At 32.7% G+C, this 22,601-nt stretch overlaps 1 protein-coding gene across 1 annotated transcript; it reads right to left on the bottom strand.

Annotated features, from left to right (window-relative positions):
• Positions 1-4,519: 4,519 nt before the first annotated feature.
• Positions 4,520-6,166, bottom strand: LOC127714191 (uncharacterized). Its single transcript, XM_052220209.1, has 2 exons — positions 5,748-6,166; positions 4,520-4,811 (listed from the first exon to the last, which is right to left on the bottom strand). Exons 1-2 carry the CDS (start codon positions 6,144-6,146, stop codon positions 4,536-4,538), a joined length of 675 nt encoding a protein of 224 aa, XP_052076169.1. The 5' UTR covers positions 6,147-6,166; the 3' UTR covers positions 4,520-4,535.
• Between the last annotated feature and the right edge of the window lie 16,435 nt (positions 6,167-22,601).

Below are 22,601 nucleotides of genomic sequence, written 5' to 3'. Positions count from 1 at the left end.
ATCAGTTGAAAAAAGCTTAGTTCATCAGACGGATACAAATAAAAATACATATAACAAACTGGACTGAACGTGGCCGGATACTTGTACATCCCAACACCAAAAAGACACTAAGTACAGATCTGAGAGTACTAATAGTAACTGACAGCTAGTTCAAAGCCAATAACAATTATAAAAAAAAATCATGCATTTTAGACTACATAATCAATCAGTACACATCCAACATCCAATGGATTTATTATAAAGACGTCATAAACAGAGTTTTCTTCTCAAGTCTCAATTCAAAATAATGACTGAATAGATTATAAGGGGTCAAAAACAATTTGAGACTTGTAATTGCAGTTTGATATTTCGTGGAATGAGAGGTAAAATGAGTTAAAGACTCTCACATTTTGATAGCATTTTTAATAAAATTGATAATGGAAATGGGGAATATGTCAAAGAGACAACAACCCGACCAAAGAGCAGATAACAGCCGAAGGCCACCAACGGGTCTTCAACGCAGCAAGAAAATCCCGCACTCGGAGGTGGTCCTCAGCTGGGCCCTAAATAAAATTGTGTAATTTAAGACTGATTTGTTTTAAATGATTCTAATTTTCATAACCTCACCAGAAATACTATCAAATTAAATGTTTAACGAACTTGCTTATACATAAGGATCTTTCGCTTCTTGTTCTATTTTATCATCTAGTTCGGATTTTCAGAAGCCGTGGTTCTTTGCACCAACGGATTCGTCGTTCATTTTTAAATCGTTTTTCTTTTCTTTTTAAATCTGTAGACGAACGAAATTGAAAATCTTGTTCATGTAAAATATCTGCCGATTTAAAGAATTTCCCTGTGTATCCTATGTATTTTTGGCGTCTCGTGCTGTTAATTTCAACAGCTCATATCTCAAAAATGTAAAACGGTCACTCCCTTTTTTATTTTATTATCTCGTGTACTTTTACACGCAGAATTCATATGTGAAATTAATAAAAAAAAAAAAAATTCTGTGGAATAGTTAAGTACATTCACTTCGCCTCACTAGAAAAGAGGGACGAAAGATACCAGAGGGACAGTCAAACTCATAGATCGAAAATAAACTGACAACGCCATGCCCAAAAATAAAAAGACAAACAGACAAATAATAGTACAGATGACACAACATAGAAAACTAAAGACTAAGCAACACGAACCCCACAAAAAACTGGGGGTGATCTCAGGTGCTCCGGAAGGGTAAGCAGATCCTGCTCCACATGTGGCACCCGTCGTGTAGAAACTACCTTTTTTGAATTTTTTATGTAGCTACATGTCCTTTATGTATTCCGTGTGCATGGAATTTGTTGTCATAATGTGTGTCTATATTGTTGTATGCCTATGGTCGAGTAGAGCTTGTGTAATATGTATTTGTTAACTAAATATTGACTCTAAATAAAACTTAGAATTCAATTGAATTGAATTAACAAGCTAAAAATTTCAGGCCTAGGTCAAAAGACAAAAGTCATGGCCTGCTCAAGTGTTTCTTGCCAAAATACAGTTATCGTCCTCAAGGTCAAAGATCAAGGTCACATGAAGGCCAAAACTGTAAGGGGCACACCACCTCATGATGATACATCCACATGCCAAAGATGTAAGGTATAGGTCAAAAGACGGAAGAAGTTATTGCCTGGTTTTGTTTCTTGCAAACAAATACATTAAGTTGACCTTGAGGTCAAATTTGAAGGTCACATGAAGGTTATCATGATAAAAGACACTTAACCTCATGATTATACATCTGCATGACAAATATCTTAGGCCTAAATCAAAAGACAAAAAAGTTATGGCCCATATGTACTATCAGAATGGAACTTGTTCTAATTTATTGAGGGTGGGGGTATATTTTAACCTTGAATTGAAAACAATCTGACGGTTAAATTGTAATAAATTTTTGCGAGAATAACAGACTGATATAGTACTACAAATGGTTAGTTTTTCAAAAAAAATAAACGACAAATTTTTTTTAATTAACATTTTTATCTAAAATTATTTGACCAATCATAGTCATTTTTGGTTGATTCATCTTAGACCTCCCTTTTTATTTCAGACTAAAATTTAAATTCAGAAACAAAAACTTACAAGTAAAGGGTATCAATCAACTCAAAATTAACTGATTCATCACTGTAGTAAAAACAATCATTTTTGTGAAAAAATACATTTCACTGTTGTATGACATCAGAAACACGGAGGGGGTAGTGTTATATATTTGTTTTTGTTTAACACCTATCCTTTTCTGCATGTATCGATATTGTCTATTCTTTGTCATCAAACCTCGCATCCCCAACTGATTACGGTCTAGTCATATAATGATCTTCATTTGTCTATAATTCAGGTGTAAAACCATTCTTAAAGCTTATGCTGGATGTATATATAGGCAAACTGAATGATAGGTCAAAACGGATGCCTAAGCTATGGCTTGTTGCAAGGCAAAATCTGTACTATATTTAACACATCTCTTTTCCCCAGTAATTGCCTGCCCTTTATCCTGGCCCTCCCTCCTACTTATTTGTTTTATATTTAATTTCATAGGTAAAATTGAGAATGGAAATGGGGAATATGTCAAAGAGACAACAACCCGACCAAAGAGCAGACAACAGCCGAAGGCCACCAATGGGTCTTCAATGCAGCGAGAAAATCCCGCACCCGGAGGTGGTCCTCAGCTGGCCCCTAAATAAAATTGTGTGCAAATACATGAAATAGTTATCACTGAACGTTGAGCAAGAAAGAAACCAAGTCGGTATTAGGTGTTTATTTTAAATTTCCATATTTGTTAAGTAATTCTATATCGCACATGTATCAATGGTTTGTCAAAGTTTGTTTTGTCTTTAAGGAAAAGTCTGACAGGGATGAAATGCTGGTCTCCAGGTGCCACTACTGGCGCAAAGCGTGTAATCTAGTTACATTTTTTCTCATTCTGGTGTTTAAATCATTTTGCTATAGTGAATTTTTGAATTTGCAAGTACCAGAATGGTTAATTGTGCTATACATTGTATAAACATGATAATTCAAGAGCTTTAGAATTTCTCTTCTGGTGGACCTTACGCGTAGGCCATACACATTGGATCAATTCTCAGTTTGATCGCGTTCTGAATATGTATGACATATTTGCCACTTGACGTTGAGTAAGCAATCATCCATCACTCGTTTTTTCCTTGTTAATTGACAAACTTAGCAAATTCTTGTCGGTATTCTCCGACTTATGCTTTTGATTGTCCCTTTTGGGTGTTTTCTGCATCGTTTTTATACCGAACGACAGAGGCTTACGGCAAATGATTGATTGTTGGTTGCTTATCGTCCAGTGGCAAATGATTGATTGTTGGTTGCTTATCGTCCAGTGGCAAATATTTCATGCATGTTCAGGACGAGAACAAATCAACAACAAATAAAATAGGTAGATCCTGTAACAGAGCCCGTCCGGGATAAAAGTCGGGGAAATTAATGTGGACTGCCACGGGAAAATGAGGGTACATTGGACAGAAAGAAAAATTTAACCTCACAACAGGCCACCTACGGATCCCTCACAGAGTTGTTGCAAGGGTTCTCAACGTTCAAAGAGAGTAGCACACACTCTACACGAGGCATCGGATTTAACATCCCCATTCTGACAGGACGTGACTGCAAACTTGTAAATCCCGCACAGCCAAACGGACGCCCCACTTTGGCGAGGGTAATACTGCCGGTCGGAGGAAGACCAATGGCGACCATATTTCTATAACCCAGTCACCCTTTGGGGGAACGCGTACGTCAAGTGAGGGTGTATCTCATATTGGCTCTTCGAGACAGTCGAGCTTAAAAGTGTACTGGATAGACAGAGATATAGAACATATGCTTGATTCACCATTCTTTAAAAAGTGCAGGTGCGGTACTTGTTACAACAAAATTACGACATGGGGTTGATGCACATGCTTCCTTTAATATGTCGCGAGAATTGTCTCGTTTAGGTAAACCATAACGTCCGCTTGTTTTTTGTTTTTTGTTTTTTTTTTTAATTTTCCTCTACTATCCTTTCAGTGTTTGTACAGCTATACTATCTAAATATCTTATGAAGTTGGGATTGATTCCTACTATTTTTCCATGTAATTAAATAACGCGAAGCTGCAAATTTGCATGCGTATTGGTAACCTAAACAGTGGAGAAAAGTGAATGTTGTGTTTGTCAGTAAGATAGCAACTCCAATGTATTTACACTGAGATAAAATATTTGTTGGCTGTAAAATGAAATGGCTTTGAATACTTACAAACTATTTGATACACCACAAATATCACTGCTATTTTAAATGGCGGATGCTTTAAAACAGAACGTAGGCAACTTAATCTTGTGAGGGTTCAGCATACCAAAAGAATAATAGTTCAGAATAAAAATCGATTGGGCTATATTTCAAACAAACCAACCAACACTCTCCTTAAACATGTTAGATACTGTCCTGCTATCCGAGTGGAAATCCAGGTAGCCTTATATCTACATTCATTTGAAAGATTTACCCTTTATGTTTCATTGAAAACATAAATATGCGTTACATTTATTTATTGAGTAGCACAATGTAAGTATGTTGCAGCATCTTTCAATGCTTCGTCGGTATAGTAATGAAGGAGCCTGTTTTTCCATACAGTCCATGTTGTGGCATCCACCAACTTGGGGATTGGTCTGTTGAGGAGAGTAATTGGTGTTCCAGATTTGTAGTGGTTTGCAACCCATCCGACAGCTGTTTTGATACCGTTGTTTTCAACGTCTAAGACACAATTGCATATCTCTTTATGAGGTGGGTTAGCCTTTACGGCCTTCCAGGCGCTGTTAAAAATCTGAAAAAAAAATGATCAATCTCAATACATATAGGGTCATTAGTCTAAAATTACAATGTTGGTAAAAGCAAACAGTCAACAGTGTTATAGTGTAAGGTGTATGATAACAATACAGTAAAACAGTGAGTCATACTAAGCTTTGAAAGAAAGGGCAACAATATTTCGTTTACTTCTGTTTCTGATATTTTATGGCTAAAAGTCAATGAAATATTGTTTACTACTTCAATGTAAAATAAAAATCTTATTAATTAAAGCCGGTTAAATCAAAGGTCTTCCAGGCGCTTTTAAAAATGTTAAAAAATATTTTCTTGTCCTGATGACGATTTGTTTTGGTATTTTTTTATTCCTTAAAATATATAACGATGTTTTAGGTATACTACAATGTTCGACGTCATCATGATAAGGTTAGTAAAAATCTGTGTGAAAAAGTCAAGCCAAAATCGTTGTAAAAACGTGTAAAACGTAAGATTTGTCAGAGGGAGTTGTAATTTTATTTTTTGTTAACGTTCCAAAACTTACAAGCAAAAAATTTACAAACTATTCGAAATAAACATATAGTTGTCTCACAGGCAATCATATCATATATCCTTATTTTAACATGGAAAGTGTTGAAAAACAAAACGGCTATTAATTGTAGCACTCGAAACAACACAGTATCATACAAGTAGAAATTTATGAAAATCTCATATAAAGTGATTTGGTACAAATAGTTAAGAAACTAATAATGATTTAAAATAACTGGACGTTCAACAAACAACAATAAATCATGACGTTAAATTTGATATGAACTTTTGTTGCACAATAAAATGGTTTATTACTTACACCAGTTAATTATTGTAATATTATTTCGGAAGAACTTTCTTTAATACCCTAGCGATAAGCCTTTGTTAACCGACGTTATTTTCATGTACAATTCTGAATTTATACAAAAAATACCTTCATCCATAAATCCCACATGTGGAAGGTATGTGCAACTCTCTCCACCCCTGACCAGTTTGGTCCAAGTCCGTCATTGTGTGATCCCAAATTCGAAAGAATGTTATCGAGAACATTCATAGAGTCTGTTTCAAAGTCATTCCCAATTGGATTTGACGGTGCGTTCGATAGAACTTTATTTGGTTGTCTTAAGTCGTGGTTAACTGTTGGAATATGGTTAACTGTGGTTGCCTGTGGATGGAAAATCCTTAGTCCTTCAACCGTCAGGGAATGAATAGCATGAGCAATGGTTTCGTTAAAATTCTTAGATAATCCCGAAATAGGAATTAGATCCTTACAGAACTGTGATGGGGCAGCACTTGCTACACCCAGTATTAACACAGCCAAAAACACCCTCATTGTTTCTCTGAAAAGTAGTATTTGTTTAAATTGTCAAAGTGAATATAACACGTCAGTTGTTAATGCTTACTTTTATACTAACTTGCTATCTGAATTGTCATTGAAAGACAGGTGTGATCTATTTAAAGGTTTATCATAATCACGGTATCAGACACTGAAAAGGGCATGCATCAATATATCAGATTACCGACATGTGTCTTTATCTTAATATATGTATTTTTGTCATAAAGTGAATATTAAAGGTATGTATGGACCAAAATAAATAAGCATGGAAAATTCGAAGTAATGTAGAGAAAAATATTCACAAGTGGATGCACGCATCAGTATATTTTTAAAAATGCTTATAGAAAGATTTGCATACAAACATTTAGATAACACAGTATATTAAAGGAACAGTATAATGTAATTTTTATTGGATAATTTAAGTTTTTTCTCCTTAACTTTTTAAACATGTTACATATTTAGGATTGACATGTTATTGACAATATTGATAGAATACCTAGGATCGGTGTGAAAAAAACAATAAACGGGCGACACTCTACTTTTGGCAATTTCAGTGCCGATGCCAGTAGTAAGCACTTCTGTGTTACAATTAGTATTGACAAGTTCATAATTTAAATCAACTGTTTACAAAATTTTGATTTTTTTCGAAATACTAAGGAGTTTCTACCCTAGGAATAGATGTCCTTAGTCTAATTTGGCAAACCTTTCGGAATTTTGGATCCTCAATGCTCTTCGAACTTGTAATTTATTTGACCTTTTTAACTTTTTTGATTCGAGCGTCACTGATTAGTCTTTTGTAGACGAAACGCGCGTCTGGGTGCAAAATTTTTATCCTGGTGTCTATGATGAGTTTATTTACCTTAGTTCTAAACCGAGTCAACCCCGTTGGGTATGAAATGACGTGTGATAAAAAGAATATAAACAATGTTACCATGGCCTCGATTTCGAATATCTTAAAATGTTGTATTTATCATTTGATATTTATGCGCTCTTACGTTCTTTTTTTTTCCTAAAAGATTTTGTATCTATGAAAATCGAGAAAATTGACCGCATTTTTATGACTAGGCAGTACAGTTCCACTTTGCTGTCCTACATGTACTTACCTTGGGAATGATTCAATATCAATCTTATTTCAAGGTCAAATACCTATATATTGGAATTTCCAAACTATTTGTGATAAACAAGAAAGATTAACAAAGGTAATGGCATATTTGACCAGTTCAAACAATTATTGGACAATAAAGATCAACTTGGGCCCAAATCTTAAACTTCTATATATAATTATGTTCTCAAAACTCGAAAGAATAAAAGAAATTTTGTGAATATCTCGAGTCGTATCTGATAAAAATATCTTTAAACATTACACTCCATACAACTGACCAGTATCGCTTTTTTTAACCTGACAGATGCGACCACGCATCATTGTATACTCAGTATGTAAATTTTTTTTTTTCAATTTATTTTCCCTCAATTAAAAATTATTTAATTCATCATCGTCCTGTTGGTTTTCTTAACATTTTAAACTAAATTGGCAAATATTGTGGTTCAATATAGTATACCTTTTGGTTAACATAATATTTTGTAAAAAAGGATATTTTATATGTTTTTTTTTAAATATGTAAGTATAGATCGTCCTATTTTTTAGAACTCAGTTAAGATTATCAGTTAACAAGTATTTGATTTCTGAACACTTTTATTTGATGACCACAGTCATTAATTCAAAACGGAGACCTTACACACGAAGACTGTCGGTGTGAATTTTAGGCAAAGAACAGCAATAACAGCACTATTGCTTTGCTGTAGGTTTTGTCAAGTGCATGCAGGAATTATTTTATGCTTTGAATTTTTATAGACGTAGAAAATGGACAGCACTCTTTTTTATTTACAAAAATAATGAAAATGATTAAAAATATACATCCTGTACAATCATACCATGGTAGTGTCACAGATGAAATCTAATATTTCAAATGAATTGTTTATTTTGATACTGTCAATATAAGTGAATGATGAAGACACGGTTTAAGATCTTGGACTTTAGACAATGAGCAGAAAATCAGAAGCAGACTTGTGTTTTGTAAACAAGTTAACAGTTTGTGTCTGTTCGTTAAAAAGTACATACATATAATTATTATTTGACAGAACACGTTCCTATATGTACGACACGAGTAGTCATCTCGGACTGACAGAATCAGCTTAGGGCGCTATGTCATAATTGTATATCTATACACGGTCACATTTTGATGATGAATGTCTTATATGTTTTACTTTTTCATGGTAACACCTCAAAGTAGCCATCGCTATCTAGGTGTTCCCTGATATGAGTGGAATGGTTCAGTTGATAGACGCCGAGTTATATCCCTGTGTCTTCTTTTGATAGTCGGAAATATTGGTCAATTTGTTTCTCATTTACAGAAACGTTTGACAAGTCCCTCTACTTTTATCGCTCAGGAAGTAAGTTTTTCTGCTTAAAATATATAACCTTTCGGACACCCTATTGCTCGACTTTCTCGTAAATCAACTGTATTTATTATAATCCCTTCGACTAGTCGTTGTTGCCCTATAGTGACTGTCTGTCCGTCGGCACTTTTTATGCAGTACGATTAGTCAATATTGCGGTGTCACATTTCTTTTAAAATGTGGTAAAAAGTATAACACTCTCCAAGGCAAATTTGAAAGGGGAAGTCCATAAAAACTGACAAAATCAAACGCTATTAATTAACAAACTGCCTTATTCCTGGCTTGGTACAGACATTTTCTAAAGAGAATAGTGGGTTTAACCTGGTTTTATAGATATTAGCTAGCTTAACCTCCCAATAGTATGACAGTTGTTTATAGTCCCGTTATATTGACAAAATTGGGTGAGATAGAAAAAAAACTTACTTTTTGTAAAAAAACTTTTGTGCTCTGATTTCAACAAAACAATTATATATATCTGTACAGTAAACTATTAAAATTGTTTACCTGTGTCAAAAATTGGTTTTTTTTTATGCGCAGTGTGGAATTGATATGCATGGTGAAAACGTAAGTTCTGTTAAAAAAAATCACAAATTTTTATACAACTTATATCAGCATTGTTTGACCCCAAAGGAGACTGGGTCACTACAGGTCTTCTTCCGACCAGCAATATAACCCATGCCAACGTCGGGCGTTCGTTTGACTGTGCGGGATGAACAAGTACACAGCCACGTCTGGTCACAATGGGGACGTTAAATTCGATACTTTGTGTAGAGAGAGTGCCACGCTCTCTGTACGTTAAAATCCCTTGCAACAACTCTATGAGGGGTCCGTAGGTGGACGGTTGTAAGGCTAAATTTCTCGGACGGACCTACCTTTATGTATTGTTAATTTGTTTTCGTCTTGAACATGCATAGTATATTTGCTACTGGACGTTAAGCAACCAACAATCAATCTCGGACAAATTCGAAAATCAGTGCGATCAACAATATTGAAAAGAGTCATGTTCCTCAGAATTATTGATTGTGTGGTAAATTGCATTGCAAGTGCTCTCAAGTGTACAATTTTTGCCAGATTGGAAATGGAACTGTGTTCTTTTGTTAATTTAGATCCAGAGGTCAAATCTCTACTTTAGCAAGCTTTAACCAATAACAATAATTAGGAACACACTGGTTGCAGTACTAACAATAGCGACAATGAGCGATGATTTGAGTATAAGTTTAATATGTTCACATATTTTGGTCATATAACTTTAAAAACTTTAAAATTGTAAATTTGAAAAAAAAAAAACATATTTTAAGATTTGTGAAAGAGCAAGGATTAAGTCAAAATATAGGTGAAAATATCAAGTTATTGTTGTTCTTCATTTTACCGTGGAATCAATGTCCGTATTATTATACAATTATTATAGTTTTGACTCTGATTTCATGATTCAGTGAACATGGAAATGTGATAGTGAAAAAGGGAAGGGACGTGCATTACTGTGTACACATATTTTTTATATTTATTACCCATGATAAACATATTTGTCAGTCAGGTTTGTGTGTACAATTCTTAATATGCTGTTGCACACACATACATTAGTGATTGATTAAACAAATATATTTTCAGGTATGCAATGGACTCCTGCAGCTGATAAATTTATTCGAAATAAACACAAAGATTTAGAAGAATCAAATGTTCTCGTAAAAATTAACGGAAAAATTATCTGACTTTATGCTAATTTACAATTATAAATTTACTGCAGAGCAAATTAGGCTAGAAATCGAAGTATTCAAGGAAAATTATGAAAGAAATAAGAAAAAGAATGATAAATCTGGAGAATCTCTAGGGACTGAAGATGAAGAGTTGGAAGACATTTTTGATAAGTTCCCTGATATGAACCCAGAATTTTCAATCGATTCCTCTAGTGCTAAGAAAGGAGCAGCTAAAAGGAACGAGTCCCTGAGCCCAGAGAGTGATTCAAGCAGCGGTGCAGTAAATGGTAATGATTTTTATGTGTTTGAAATGCAACATGAATAAGTAATATAAAAATAAGGAAATGCGGTAATGATTGTCACTAAGACAACTATTCTTAAAAAACTATTCTTAAAAGACTAAATAAAGAATATGTAAACAGTTTAATGAAGGCAGATGACCAAAACAATTGTACAATACACATATAACTATATATGAAAAAAGATGTAAATACATGTAGATGCAAATATTTGGTTCGGAAGTTTGGAGAGTTGTCTCATTGGCAATCATACCATATCTTACTTTTCACTACCAGGAATTAATATAGCGTTTCCATGTAGTTTTAATGCCACTATATATACAGTACTGGTAAAAGATATCACCAATCAGTACCTTTCTTATCCATATCTTTTCAGTTCATTTAATTCTATGCGTGTTTTCAGTAATGATGTATTTTTCTGCTAGTTTAATGCTAAAGTTGAATAGTCAGATAAGACGTTTCAGCTAGAATAAAGGTAAGGAGTGATACAAAGATTTGGGAGCCTTTTATAGCTTTCCATGCGGTATGTGATTTTCTGATTGTTAATGTGTGTGAAAAACATATTTTTAGCAATGTCATTTAGAGGTAACCATGTACACGGTCTTCAACAGTTGGTAGTCCATAGCATGCAATAATCTCTGAATTGCTCCGACAAAAATGTGAAAAAAGTAATATTATCCTGCTGTGCAACACAATGTCAGAATATCATATAGTAAACTAAATGCTCAACTACACAAAGACATACCAATGGCACTATGCACTTTTCTGACTTAGGACAGGAGCATACAAATGCGGCGAGCTGAAACTAGTTTTACTGATGTCAAACGTTAAATATATTATGGTTACCTTTTATCCTTGTCCTTGTTCTTTGGTTGATAGTTTGCAATCATGATACCAAATCTCCTCGTTTTTATAATCGCATTAAACTATAGATTATATAAAAAGTAGTCCATATTCAAACTCTTACTGTATAAGCAGTAACGCGTGGTGATAACGATTAGACTATGTACCTATTTGGACCACTTAAACTGCAAATGAAGTCTTAAATGTAAAGTCCACATGTTTTCTTAATAGATAGAAAGTTTCCGTCTGATACATTGATTATTTGGTATGGTAATATTTTCAAAGTAACTTTAAAGAAAATGCACACATTTCAGGGTCTCTTTGCATGAATATTGGCTTAGTTTAATCAATTTTAGGAAATCCAATTTAAAGTGACAGACATCGTCCCCTAAAATTGTATTGTCTAATTCTTGCAGGTTATTTCCATGAAGTATTTTCTGTAGACGATACCCATGTTGACTCCAGATCCATACAGAGAATTTCAAAGTTATCATAATAGTTTTTTTGTAAAACATTTCATGCAAGGAGAGCTTGACAAACTTTAAAAAAAAGTTATAATGTTTGAGATTATTTTCAGATATCTAAATTATATAATTGGTTAATTTTATACAAGAACTCCGTCATATTTTTTAAAATGTTATTAAGTACTTAACATTGATATATTTTATTCAACGAGAGGAAATTGGAAACTGAACTTTGAAGTGTTTTCTTTTCTTTTTATCTGTGTGGGTTTAATGTTGCAAGACAATTTTGACAGCAGTAGATTTTGATTGAAGAGCTGAATACTTGTTAGGGTGTCAAGGCAGAATTCCGTTATACTAGTTATACATTTGAATATAAGGAAATGTTAGGTTAATGCACATGCATGTCATCTTTTAACCAGGACATTTAAGTTAATTACATCTAGAGTTTATTGTACAGTTTGAAGTATTAAGGAGGCATCCAAACTATACAAGGTCATAAATGTCCACCTTTGAGGACAGTTGTAATTCAAGTACAAGATTTAATATCTTAGAACACATTAATCCAAATAGTCAAACAACAATTTGGTTTCATTTTTTTATTGCTCCCTGCCCTTCTTCCTAATTAGTTCCTGGTAGATAGTGAATGTCTTCCATCTTGGTCTTATCCCTCAGTCTCCGTAAAAAGTGCGTTCCTTTCGGAGCGTTTTCTCTGTGAAGAAACCTCTATAAAATAAATTAATACAAGATATGGTTAATTCGTAGTAAAAAAGTACTAATTGAAATAGAGCGAAACCCAACATCCGCGGATTCCCTCCTCATCTTCACCATGTTCACGCAATTACTGTAATCACCATGTTCGATAACAACAACTTCATCCAAGATGTTTTCTACAGCAACTCTACGTTTTCTTCCCGAAAATTCTATTATGGCAATATCAAAAGCAGCTCCAGTTATAAATGATGTAAACACAAGATTTGATAAAATGTTGAAATTGAACGAATTCAAAACAAAACATATAAAGAGATCATCAGAGGAAGACATTCGTACAATTGTTAAGAAGCTTTAAAATCTTGATGTTTGGAATTTCCATAAAAACAGAGCGCTAACATTATTTAGTGGTACGTTATTCTCCTTTCAACTTTAATACTGTGTTTTAAAGAAATTTGAGATCACCATATTCAGGTTGCAAAGACATTAGTCATGCGAGGCAGATGATGATGGTGAAAATTAGCAAAGTGACCAGGAAGATTAATTCAAACATATTCTAGGATTTAAATTATTTACCAGTTATACATAGATAAGTTTAATTGAAATCTAAACATGCTAAAATGAAACTGAAATATCAAAATCTATTTTTAATGTTTTAATTAGATTGATTTATAGTTATAGTTTCCTTGTGTAAATTTCTGCAGTGTAATTAGAAAATTCTCCATTTCTAGTGAAATTATTCAGTTGGACGGCAAACGATTTAATGGCTTCTAAGGTCAAGACATTGGTCACGTGACAAAAGGTCAGAGTTTACGGTTTTTTGGTAAACGTGCATGCCTGGTGGTTTTTTGACTCGTATCGTCTTATTTGTACTCGTACATCAATAAAAATCAAAGTGTTCAATTCTAGATTGAATAAGCTTCATTATTCTTTATAATTATTATTTAAAAGTGTTGTTAAAGTATTATAAATTCACGAGTGAAGTGAAACTTTTTTTCTGAAAATTTGCGTAGGTCCACGGAAAATCCTTAATTATTCCTTAAATAGGTATGGTAACGTGTTGAGGGGTATAAATAATGAATCAAAACCATTTTTTCCGTTAAATTTTGATGATAATCGATCCTAAATTCACTGGATACGAAATTGTGTCAGCTTAGTCGTGGCGAAGTGGATCAAAGGGAGATAACTCCGTACACGCGTCGTAGGAAATGCAAGTTCACAACAGTAAATTCGAGTAAAATTAATGATTGTAGTTATATTTCGACACTTTCTTGAATAACCATTCAATATTTCATGTTCCTCTACTCTTGTAACATTAAAATAGTCATGAATGGTTGAATATGGCATTTTTTCAAGTACCCTAAAACAGGCTTTTGAAAACTTCCAACATTGTCCAAAGAAGAAAATTTAGATAACTGACTTTTCTCTGAAACTTGGACTTATTTGTATATTCTCAAACACCCTTTTGGTAGATGGAATGATACAAGTCTTTGTTTTACTTTCTTCGTATCAATATTCTTAGAAAGGATATGAAAATAAACTCGGTGTTTGTACATGTTGGTTGTTTATCATAGTTTTATAGAACAGTTTGTTTAAATATATTAAAATTTCACTCTAAAATTAGACTTGAATTTTTATATTTAAATAAGTATCTAACATAGAAAGTTGTTAATCTGGTGCACTGAAAATGTTCCATCAGAAATGAGATTTAACAAAGTTATTTAGACTGAAGAACTTATAGATTGTCACTTTTTATGCTGATCATATGGGGGAAAAAAGAGTGATATTATAAATTCTAACACAGCATCAATTGTTAAACAATAGTTCTCTCCTGCATACATTTTATTTTTCAAGATGCGAGGCTTGCCGATCAATTTACATATTTAAGATTTTCTTGTTAAGAGTGGAAAAATAACTTATTGACAGAGATTCTGTATGGGAATGTTTCTCTTGATATTTTTAAACAATACATTTATGTTACCAACTACATTGTATCTTTTTTTTTCTACTATTATCTGCAAAGAGATGGGTTCTTTATGTGTGACCTCAATGATCGTCAAGCATGATTATTGGTAGCCTTTATTCCTGATGTAACAATGGAAAATTCTGAGAAAAGCAAGAACTTTAAAGCAGATTCAGGTCTTTTATAAAGAGAGGGTGGATTATTCCTAATTTCCATATACAGAAAAAACATGTTTCATTTCATGCCAAATAATTACATACAAGAGGGGTTTATCAGCCATTTGTCAGCAGAACTTGTGTTACAATAGAATTTTACTTTGCATTACATTAAAATACAATATGGAAAAAAAAGAAAATGTAGACAATACATGCTTCAAAATTGTGAACATTGACATTGAATGAAAAAAAAGTCAATTTGCAGTGGACAGAAGTACAATTTTTTATTTTTATATTATACCTGCTATAACATACAGTGGCGGTTCTCCAGGGGGTCCGGCTATTGGAATCCCCTCTTTTTATCGACAACCAATGCATTTGAATGGGGACATATAGTTGGAACCCCTCCTCCTCTTTGAAAATTAGCTTGATCCGCCCACCAGGTAAGAAGCTATATAAGATGTACAAGTTCCGTTGCTCGCTCTTAATCAAGAGAAAAAATCTGAACATCCAAAAAGACAGAAAGGGATTTAAAACATTATAATCAACACAAAGAAAACTGAACAAAAAGCTGTATTGCAATCTGATATCATGCAGTTCTCATAATTCCTATTACATGTATTACTTCAAGTTTTGATTTTTTTTTCTTATATTTGAATTCAAAAGTCCTACAAACAACTGTTGAGTCCTTTAATTAAATCATTGATTGAATAATGAATGATTAGCTAAGCTGATCTGCAAATAAAGTCTGAAAATGCTTTGTTTAAATAAAAGAGTGTTATTATGTCATAAAATATACTGAATCAACTTCAAATTTAATCCAAATTCATATTTAACTGCTCTAAAATGCATAGTCAATTGAACTACACAACAAAAACCTGATACTACTATAACATAAAGATTGGTCACTTCCCATGTTATAGTAGTCTCAGACAAAAACAAAGCTGACTTAAATACATGTACAGTATGTTCAGAAATTTTTTGAAGAATGGACAACAATGAGATATTTATTTTTCTGATATCAGAAAAAATCTCATAGTATCAAATCAGAATGCGAGTTCTTTTTATTGAGATAATCAATTTAATCGCATTATTTACTTTAATAAAAACCTCATGATAATATCTGAATTTACAGTCATGACTTAGCTTGTCAACCTCTACACTTAAAAATTTAAGGTTCCTAGGCCTAAATGTGGTTGAAATACAGACAATTTTGGTAACTTTTACAAAAAATCTCTTTTTTATGACATACATTACAATTTCAGAATAAGCTGCATTAAGTTATATATGTATCACATATAAGAATGCTAGTTTGTATTAATATCATGATTATCATGATTATTGCAATAAGTTGTTATTATTCAATTAATAAAAAAAAACATCAATTATTTTTGAATTGATAGATCTGGAACTAGTATATACATTTGTTTTTTTAAACATCTATATACTATTCATTAGAGAACTTATTCAAATATATTTTGTACAAGACAGTCATGGCAGTTCACAATTACAGTGGTCATTATAAACATAATGACACAATTTATACAACCAAATTTTATTGTTGATATATGTAAACTGAAATCATTGCAGAATTTTTCTTTCAAATGATTTAATGTTTGTTAGTTACTTACTTTAAGTACTTAACCTGTACTAAAATAAAGGGATGTGGTATGATTGCCAATGAGATAACAGTATAGAAACTATCCACCAGAGTCCAAATGTCTGTTAGCAGTTAAATATAAGTCACTTTACAGACATCAACAATGAATACATTTCATTGTTATCAGGCAGATGAGGAAAAAGAGTAATGATAGCTTTTTAGCTTAGGACATGTACAAGAGAATATAAGAAATATAAATAAGGAAATAATAGAGACAAAAAAGACAGGACTTAGCCACTGGACTATATGTAAAGTGTTCCCTTACTAATCCTTAGAGGAACTGCTGTATACTTAGAAAAAAGGATGTTGAGGACTTGCCCACATCAATCAGCATTTTTAGACACTACATTATGGTCAATTGCAATCTGCCCTATTTGCTCCAACCTATAATGAGTATTAAAATTAATACCTAGGGTTGGAATTAAACCCATGTATGTTCATTTACTCTATTGTTCTCTATGTACATACATGTACATGTATATGAAATATATCAAATGCAAAAAAATGCTGGAATGTAAATATGGTAATTTACATCATGTACATTATTACAGCCTCATTTTTTAAGGACCTAGTAAAGGAAGTCCCTGGACCTAGCTAGACCTATTTCTTAGGCAAGGTGTATTATATAACTCTTGAAAATAGTAAAATGCAATTGTAAAATTAATTTTATCTGCTGTTAAACAATAATAACACGATAATGGTTATTTCTAAGTATTTAGTAACAACAACGTGCAATTTAGGTAAACAAACATTAATAATCACCACGTGTTTGTCTGCTGTGCTTGAATATTCAAAACGACCCATCAGGTTTATTTACACGAATTTTTGCTAAAGCAGACAGTTAAACATGTCTGTTTACCTTATAAGTTCTATAAAAAATGCATTTGCTGTTATGACTTGTGTATGCATGGAAATATAATGAACATAACATTGATTATTTACCGTAAATATTGAATACACATCATGCCTGAGCTATACACACAAAACACATGGCACTTTTGTAACGATGGATGGTAACGTATAGCCACTTTATAACAGTAAATCCCAATGGATAAGCTACCCTACACAGTACATAATATGCAAATTAATGATTGGATACGAATTTGTGTCAGCTCTCAAATCGATGGAAAAATTTAAACATTGGAATCCGCCATTTTGACATAGGAAACAAACTAATTTTGAATCTTGGATTAAAGGATATTGCGCACATTGCCAGCGTATCATGCATAACCAGTCATGTGCAAATATATCTTTTAATTAGTTTTATAGACTTACTTTTCTATGTTTTAGTTAATTTAATGTTTTAATTTACTACAGAACGGAACATCGTTCTCAAAGACGCCGTAGAAAAAATTATAGGTGGCGCTGTTTGTGGGCGTTAACATTTTACATACGGGTACTTTTTTTGTCGACAAATTGATCTCTATCTGTCAGATTCAGGCGTTTGTCGTTCAACTGATTATCAAGAAAATATATAGTGTAAATGATAAGAGAAATTTTTTCAGGTGTTTTCTGTATTTTAATGTTATTTAGTGATACAATTTGTTTACTGCGACTATCTACAGTAACTGCAGCACTCATACGTAAAAGTACGTATTAAGTTTGTTTCATGTAAAAAGTATTGTAGGAGCTGAATTCGTAAACATTTATCCTTTGTCCTGCAATACTGCACTATTGCTTCCGATAAACCTTTGCGATTTTAAGCGAGATCGTTGTTATTAAAGTACATTACAGCTTCATCTTCGGACCCCTTCTCCCAGCCTTTCCAATCTCATGAAAATATTTATCCAGTGTATTTTTGGGCCTACAATGAATAATTCGAGTTATTACAGGTGCATCTTGACCCATCCCTAATGCCACAGTTGCCAAAACCAACTTGAGTATTAGTTCCTCTTTCTAACTTCAAAAAGTATATGATGTTGCATTGGATTGGTGTAAGCCTTATGCAATTGGACTAAAACTCCGTTTTCAGGAACTGCCTCACATAAATAATAATCCTCTTTCAACTCATAATTAATAATTTGATAAAAAATACCCCAATGCTTCCAAACTTTCAAAATACACTTGTTAATGCCGGGGAACTTGTCTCGTTTAGTTTTAAGTTCTTGTGCAAGAGGAACTACAATGTCATCATACTTGTCGAATTTCTCTCGGTTTAGTAATGTGTCGTTATTTCTGGGAACTAGTTTCGTCTGTCTGGGTTTACCTGAATGATAGTTTGGTTTATATATTGAAGCGTTTTGGAGAGAAACTGAATAGAAGTCGGTGTAGCAGTTGCTGGTACAACAATGTATGCAGCATTTGGAAAAAGGGCTGGTAATTCTATAGTCTGCTTAAATCTTGGTCTGAAATCTTCTCCCCTGCAATTTTAATAATGTGAAATTTAACACCAATGAAAAAAACAAAAATTTTTTCAAAAGTAATGTCAGAGGTATCGCTGAAAACATATTTTTTTTTTAAATAACTGGTTTTAGTTGGAGTCATAGTTTTGAAAATTACTTATCAAAATCTCGAAATACCATCACAATGGGATATTAAAAGTGAAGTTTTAAGTTAATGATTATCAAGAAAAAGTCATTGCATCATTCAAAATAAGGCGTAATGTTTTGAATGTTATGAAAATAAGAATGATTGGAAAAAATGACATGGCTCATGAGCAGATAAAATAGTAAATAATTTTAAAAGCATGTTTTTCATATTATATACCTTACTTTTCTTTAAATATTACTGTAAAATTATTTTAAAGTATTATTTTTTAGTCATATACGGAGCCAACCTTTCACATTGTTTTAGCCGTGGTCAGACTGTGTATATAAATGGTGTTTCATTATTTTATTCGTTTTTATTCTTCTCTAAAAATTTGTTTGTACTTTTTTGTATGCCAATATTTTTAAGTGTTTTGCATTGTTGTTGATCTATATCCTATGTTGGACTCTATCAATAAAATAGTTTTATCTGAAAGAACTTGAAAATATGCATAAAATGATATACAGATGTCTGTAGATCAGGAACTCGTTAAATAGATTTTCAGATGAAAATTAAAACAGAATTTAAAACTTATGTCGTTTCAATAGGAATACTGCTACTCATTCATAGATCAGGTTCTGGACTGAGTGAAAGTCATAGTTGTAGTACTTCTTAAAATTCAACACTTGTTTTCATTCATTTCTGTACACCATGACTGGTAAAACGAAATACAAACGCAAACACAGGCAATGATGTTCCCAAGTGTCACGAGCTGCTTCCTTCAAGTGTTTCATTTTCAGGTATTTTAATTCGTAATTTTAAAATCCTGAATACTGCTACCGACTGTCTGGAATTCTTGATGCTGTACCAGCTCGGCTAAATGATTTGAAACCATATAGATATGTCTTACATATGACATGTATAATGCAAAGTCAGCTACCAAAGGTACATAAAGTCGACTTTTGTTGTCACACTAACAAAAATGTTTTGATATGTTATGAATTTGAGATGAAGAGAGAAAACTTTATTTATAAAACAATGTTCCAATGTCCTGCGGATGTTCATATGTGCAACAGCAATAACTCAAATATATTTCCTTAAGAATTTATGCGTGAGATAAACTAACAATTCAATTTTCCATATAATCTTCATTTTCAAAGTGCCCAACTCCTGTAAAAGTGACTAGTTAATCAGCCATGATTATCAAACTCATTCAAGACCTTGATGATTTAAACCCTTGATATCAATTTCAAAAAAATCTGACAAGCCTGAGAAATTATTGACAATAGAATGACCTAAAACTTTGGTTGCAACATAAGTTTTAGTTTAAGTTCATTTATAACACTACATTTTTCTTATTGAAACTTTTTTTCATGTTTAAACAATAATTTGGTTTCATTGGTATTGTGCACTGAAGGTACCTAGGGTTGACAAAACAGACTAAAGTTTGTTCCAACTAACTGGGGTTTCTAATAGTCTATTGTATACACCACTGTATGTCTGTTAGTATAGTTTCAGAGTGTTCTATAAAAGAAGACCGGTACTATTTATTTGTGGATTCCATCATTTATATTTCAAATATCTTTCATAGATATTAATTCCATTGATATAATCATTAGGGTTATTCACAATCAGCTATCAAATTCTTGGAAAAGGTACTGTAACTTCACCAGCTGTAATTGTAACAAAAACACAATTTCAGTGCATGATTTCGTTAAATAAAAAAAAAAGACTACATCCTTAAAATTTAAGTAAAAATGATTACATCAATTAAGTTAGTAAAGTTTAACTATACCTGTATTAATTTATCATCCACCGAAGTCATACAGCGACTTATTCAAGTCCTGAAAGTGGTGTTAAACACCAATTAATCAATCAAAATTTATAGAAAATTAACAACCCATGAATATGATTGCTTTGTATGCATCAGTCTCTGTGCCTCACATATAATGTGCAAGTGTCATTAGGCAATTACTGGCGTCAGTTGACTAGGTTTTTTGGAAAATATTCATTGATAATAGTACTAGCAATATTGACATTATCAGACACGCCTGTGCTTTGGTTGTTTTTATAATACTTAACAGACCCTGCTACTAACTAAATTATGTTACTGTCTTCAACTGGAGGTTGTTATTCCCCTTTATTATTAAAACTGGAAATTTTGTTCCTATAGTATTTCCTGCAACAGCATCACTAAATCCATGCCCGACAAAAAGTGTATTTTGTCCATTGTAAAACATAATAAAATACTTTATATTCTTCAATTTAATATTGAAAAAATATGCTTGAGAAACCGTGCATCGTTGTTCTTGCCTTCGTTGTAGTACGGTCCTAAACGGGAAACATTTCACGTGAAATACACATGAAATTTTGCTAGTGAGTCGAGGTATTGAATTATAATTTAAAAATATGTTTTTATAATTTCATGTCATTTGAGCATACATCGTTCTTAATACAAAGTAAATGCCTATACTAGAATATCTTATCAATATGTTTCTTTTCCCTTAGTTTGATGGTCATCCATGATAAACATTGAACTACCATTTGCAGATGCAGATCCAGGATTAAAAAAAACAACTAGGTTAAACAAGGCAACGTTATGACGGGAATTTTCTTCAAGAATTATCTAAATGAACTGTTAACCAATTTTAACTAAATTGCTTAACTCACAGGCACTTTGGTCATTGCACCTTCTTTATTTTCTTTTTAAAATTTATTTTGGTTTTATAAATTTATTTTTATTAAATTATTATTTCTTAAAAGTTTCTTATTGTTGTCAGTAAATTTGTTCATGTGTTCTTGCTCCTATTTATACGATCTTACAATGACAATAAGATCGTATGAATAGGAGCAAGAACACATCAATTTAATGAAAATAAGTAGAAATAAGAAGAAATTTTGTTTCTGAAGTAATAATTTAAACAATTAAAAAACAGAAAAACAATCCATGCCCCAAACGCATGTGGTTTCATTTACGGACGAATATCGGAAGTATAAAGGCGATTTGAATTGGCTCTTGGCGAATGCAAGATAACAGATACACCAATATTTAGATAATATGTAACAGATAAAAGAATTCAGATAGTAACTTGTGCCGTTTTTTGTTCAGAGAATGAGCTGTGTGTTCCTGCAAAGAAAGATAGAATAATTCAAAAAAAGTACCTATATGGTCTAAATACTTGTATGGTCCGACCCGTTAATAACCATACGAGTACACACTAAGGGTCATGGCCATACGCATATGGCCCAAATACTCATATGGTCCGCAACATATATACATGCAACACTGGGTGCACTGTATTATGAGCTTGATTGGGCATAAACAGTGGACAATGTATTTTCAAGCAGACATGTACATGTATCCACACACATATAGATATATATATATATTATACAACGACAACTCAAGTGCAACAGTTTAAAGACGTTTCATGGCTCTTATATGTTCCAATTGTCGTAACTACTATCTCGTCCCTTTCCCCCGAATGTGACATACCGAATTAGACATATCACCGGGTTAGTACTTACATGAGCAACACGACGGGTGCCACATGTGGAGCAAAATCTGTTTACCCTTCCGGAGCACATGAGATCACCCCCAGTTTTTTGTGGGGTTCGTGTTGCTCAGTCTTTGGTTTTCCTAGTTGTTTTGTGTACTGTTGTTTGTCTTTTTCTTTTTTAGCCATGACGTTGTCTGTTTATTTTCGACTTATGAGTTTGAATGTCCTATTGGTATTTTTCGC

The sequence above is a fragment of the Mytilus californianus genome, unplaced genomic scaffold (assembly GCF_021869535.1).
Source record: "Mytilus californianus isolate M0D057914Y unplaced genomic scaffold, xbMytCali1.0.p SCAF_1, whole genome shotgun sequence".
Taxonomy (NCBI): Eukaryota; Metazoa; Mollusca; class Bivalvia; order Mytilida; family Mytilidae; genus Mytilus; species Mytilus californianus.
Note: the sequence above shows the minus strand (reverse complement) of the source record. Positions and strands in the feature narration are given on the sequence as shown.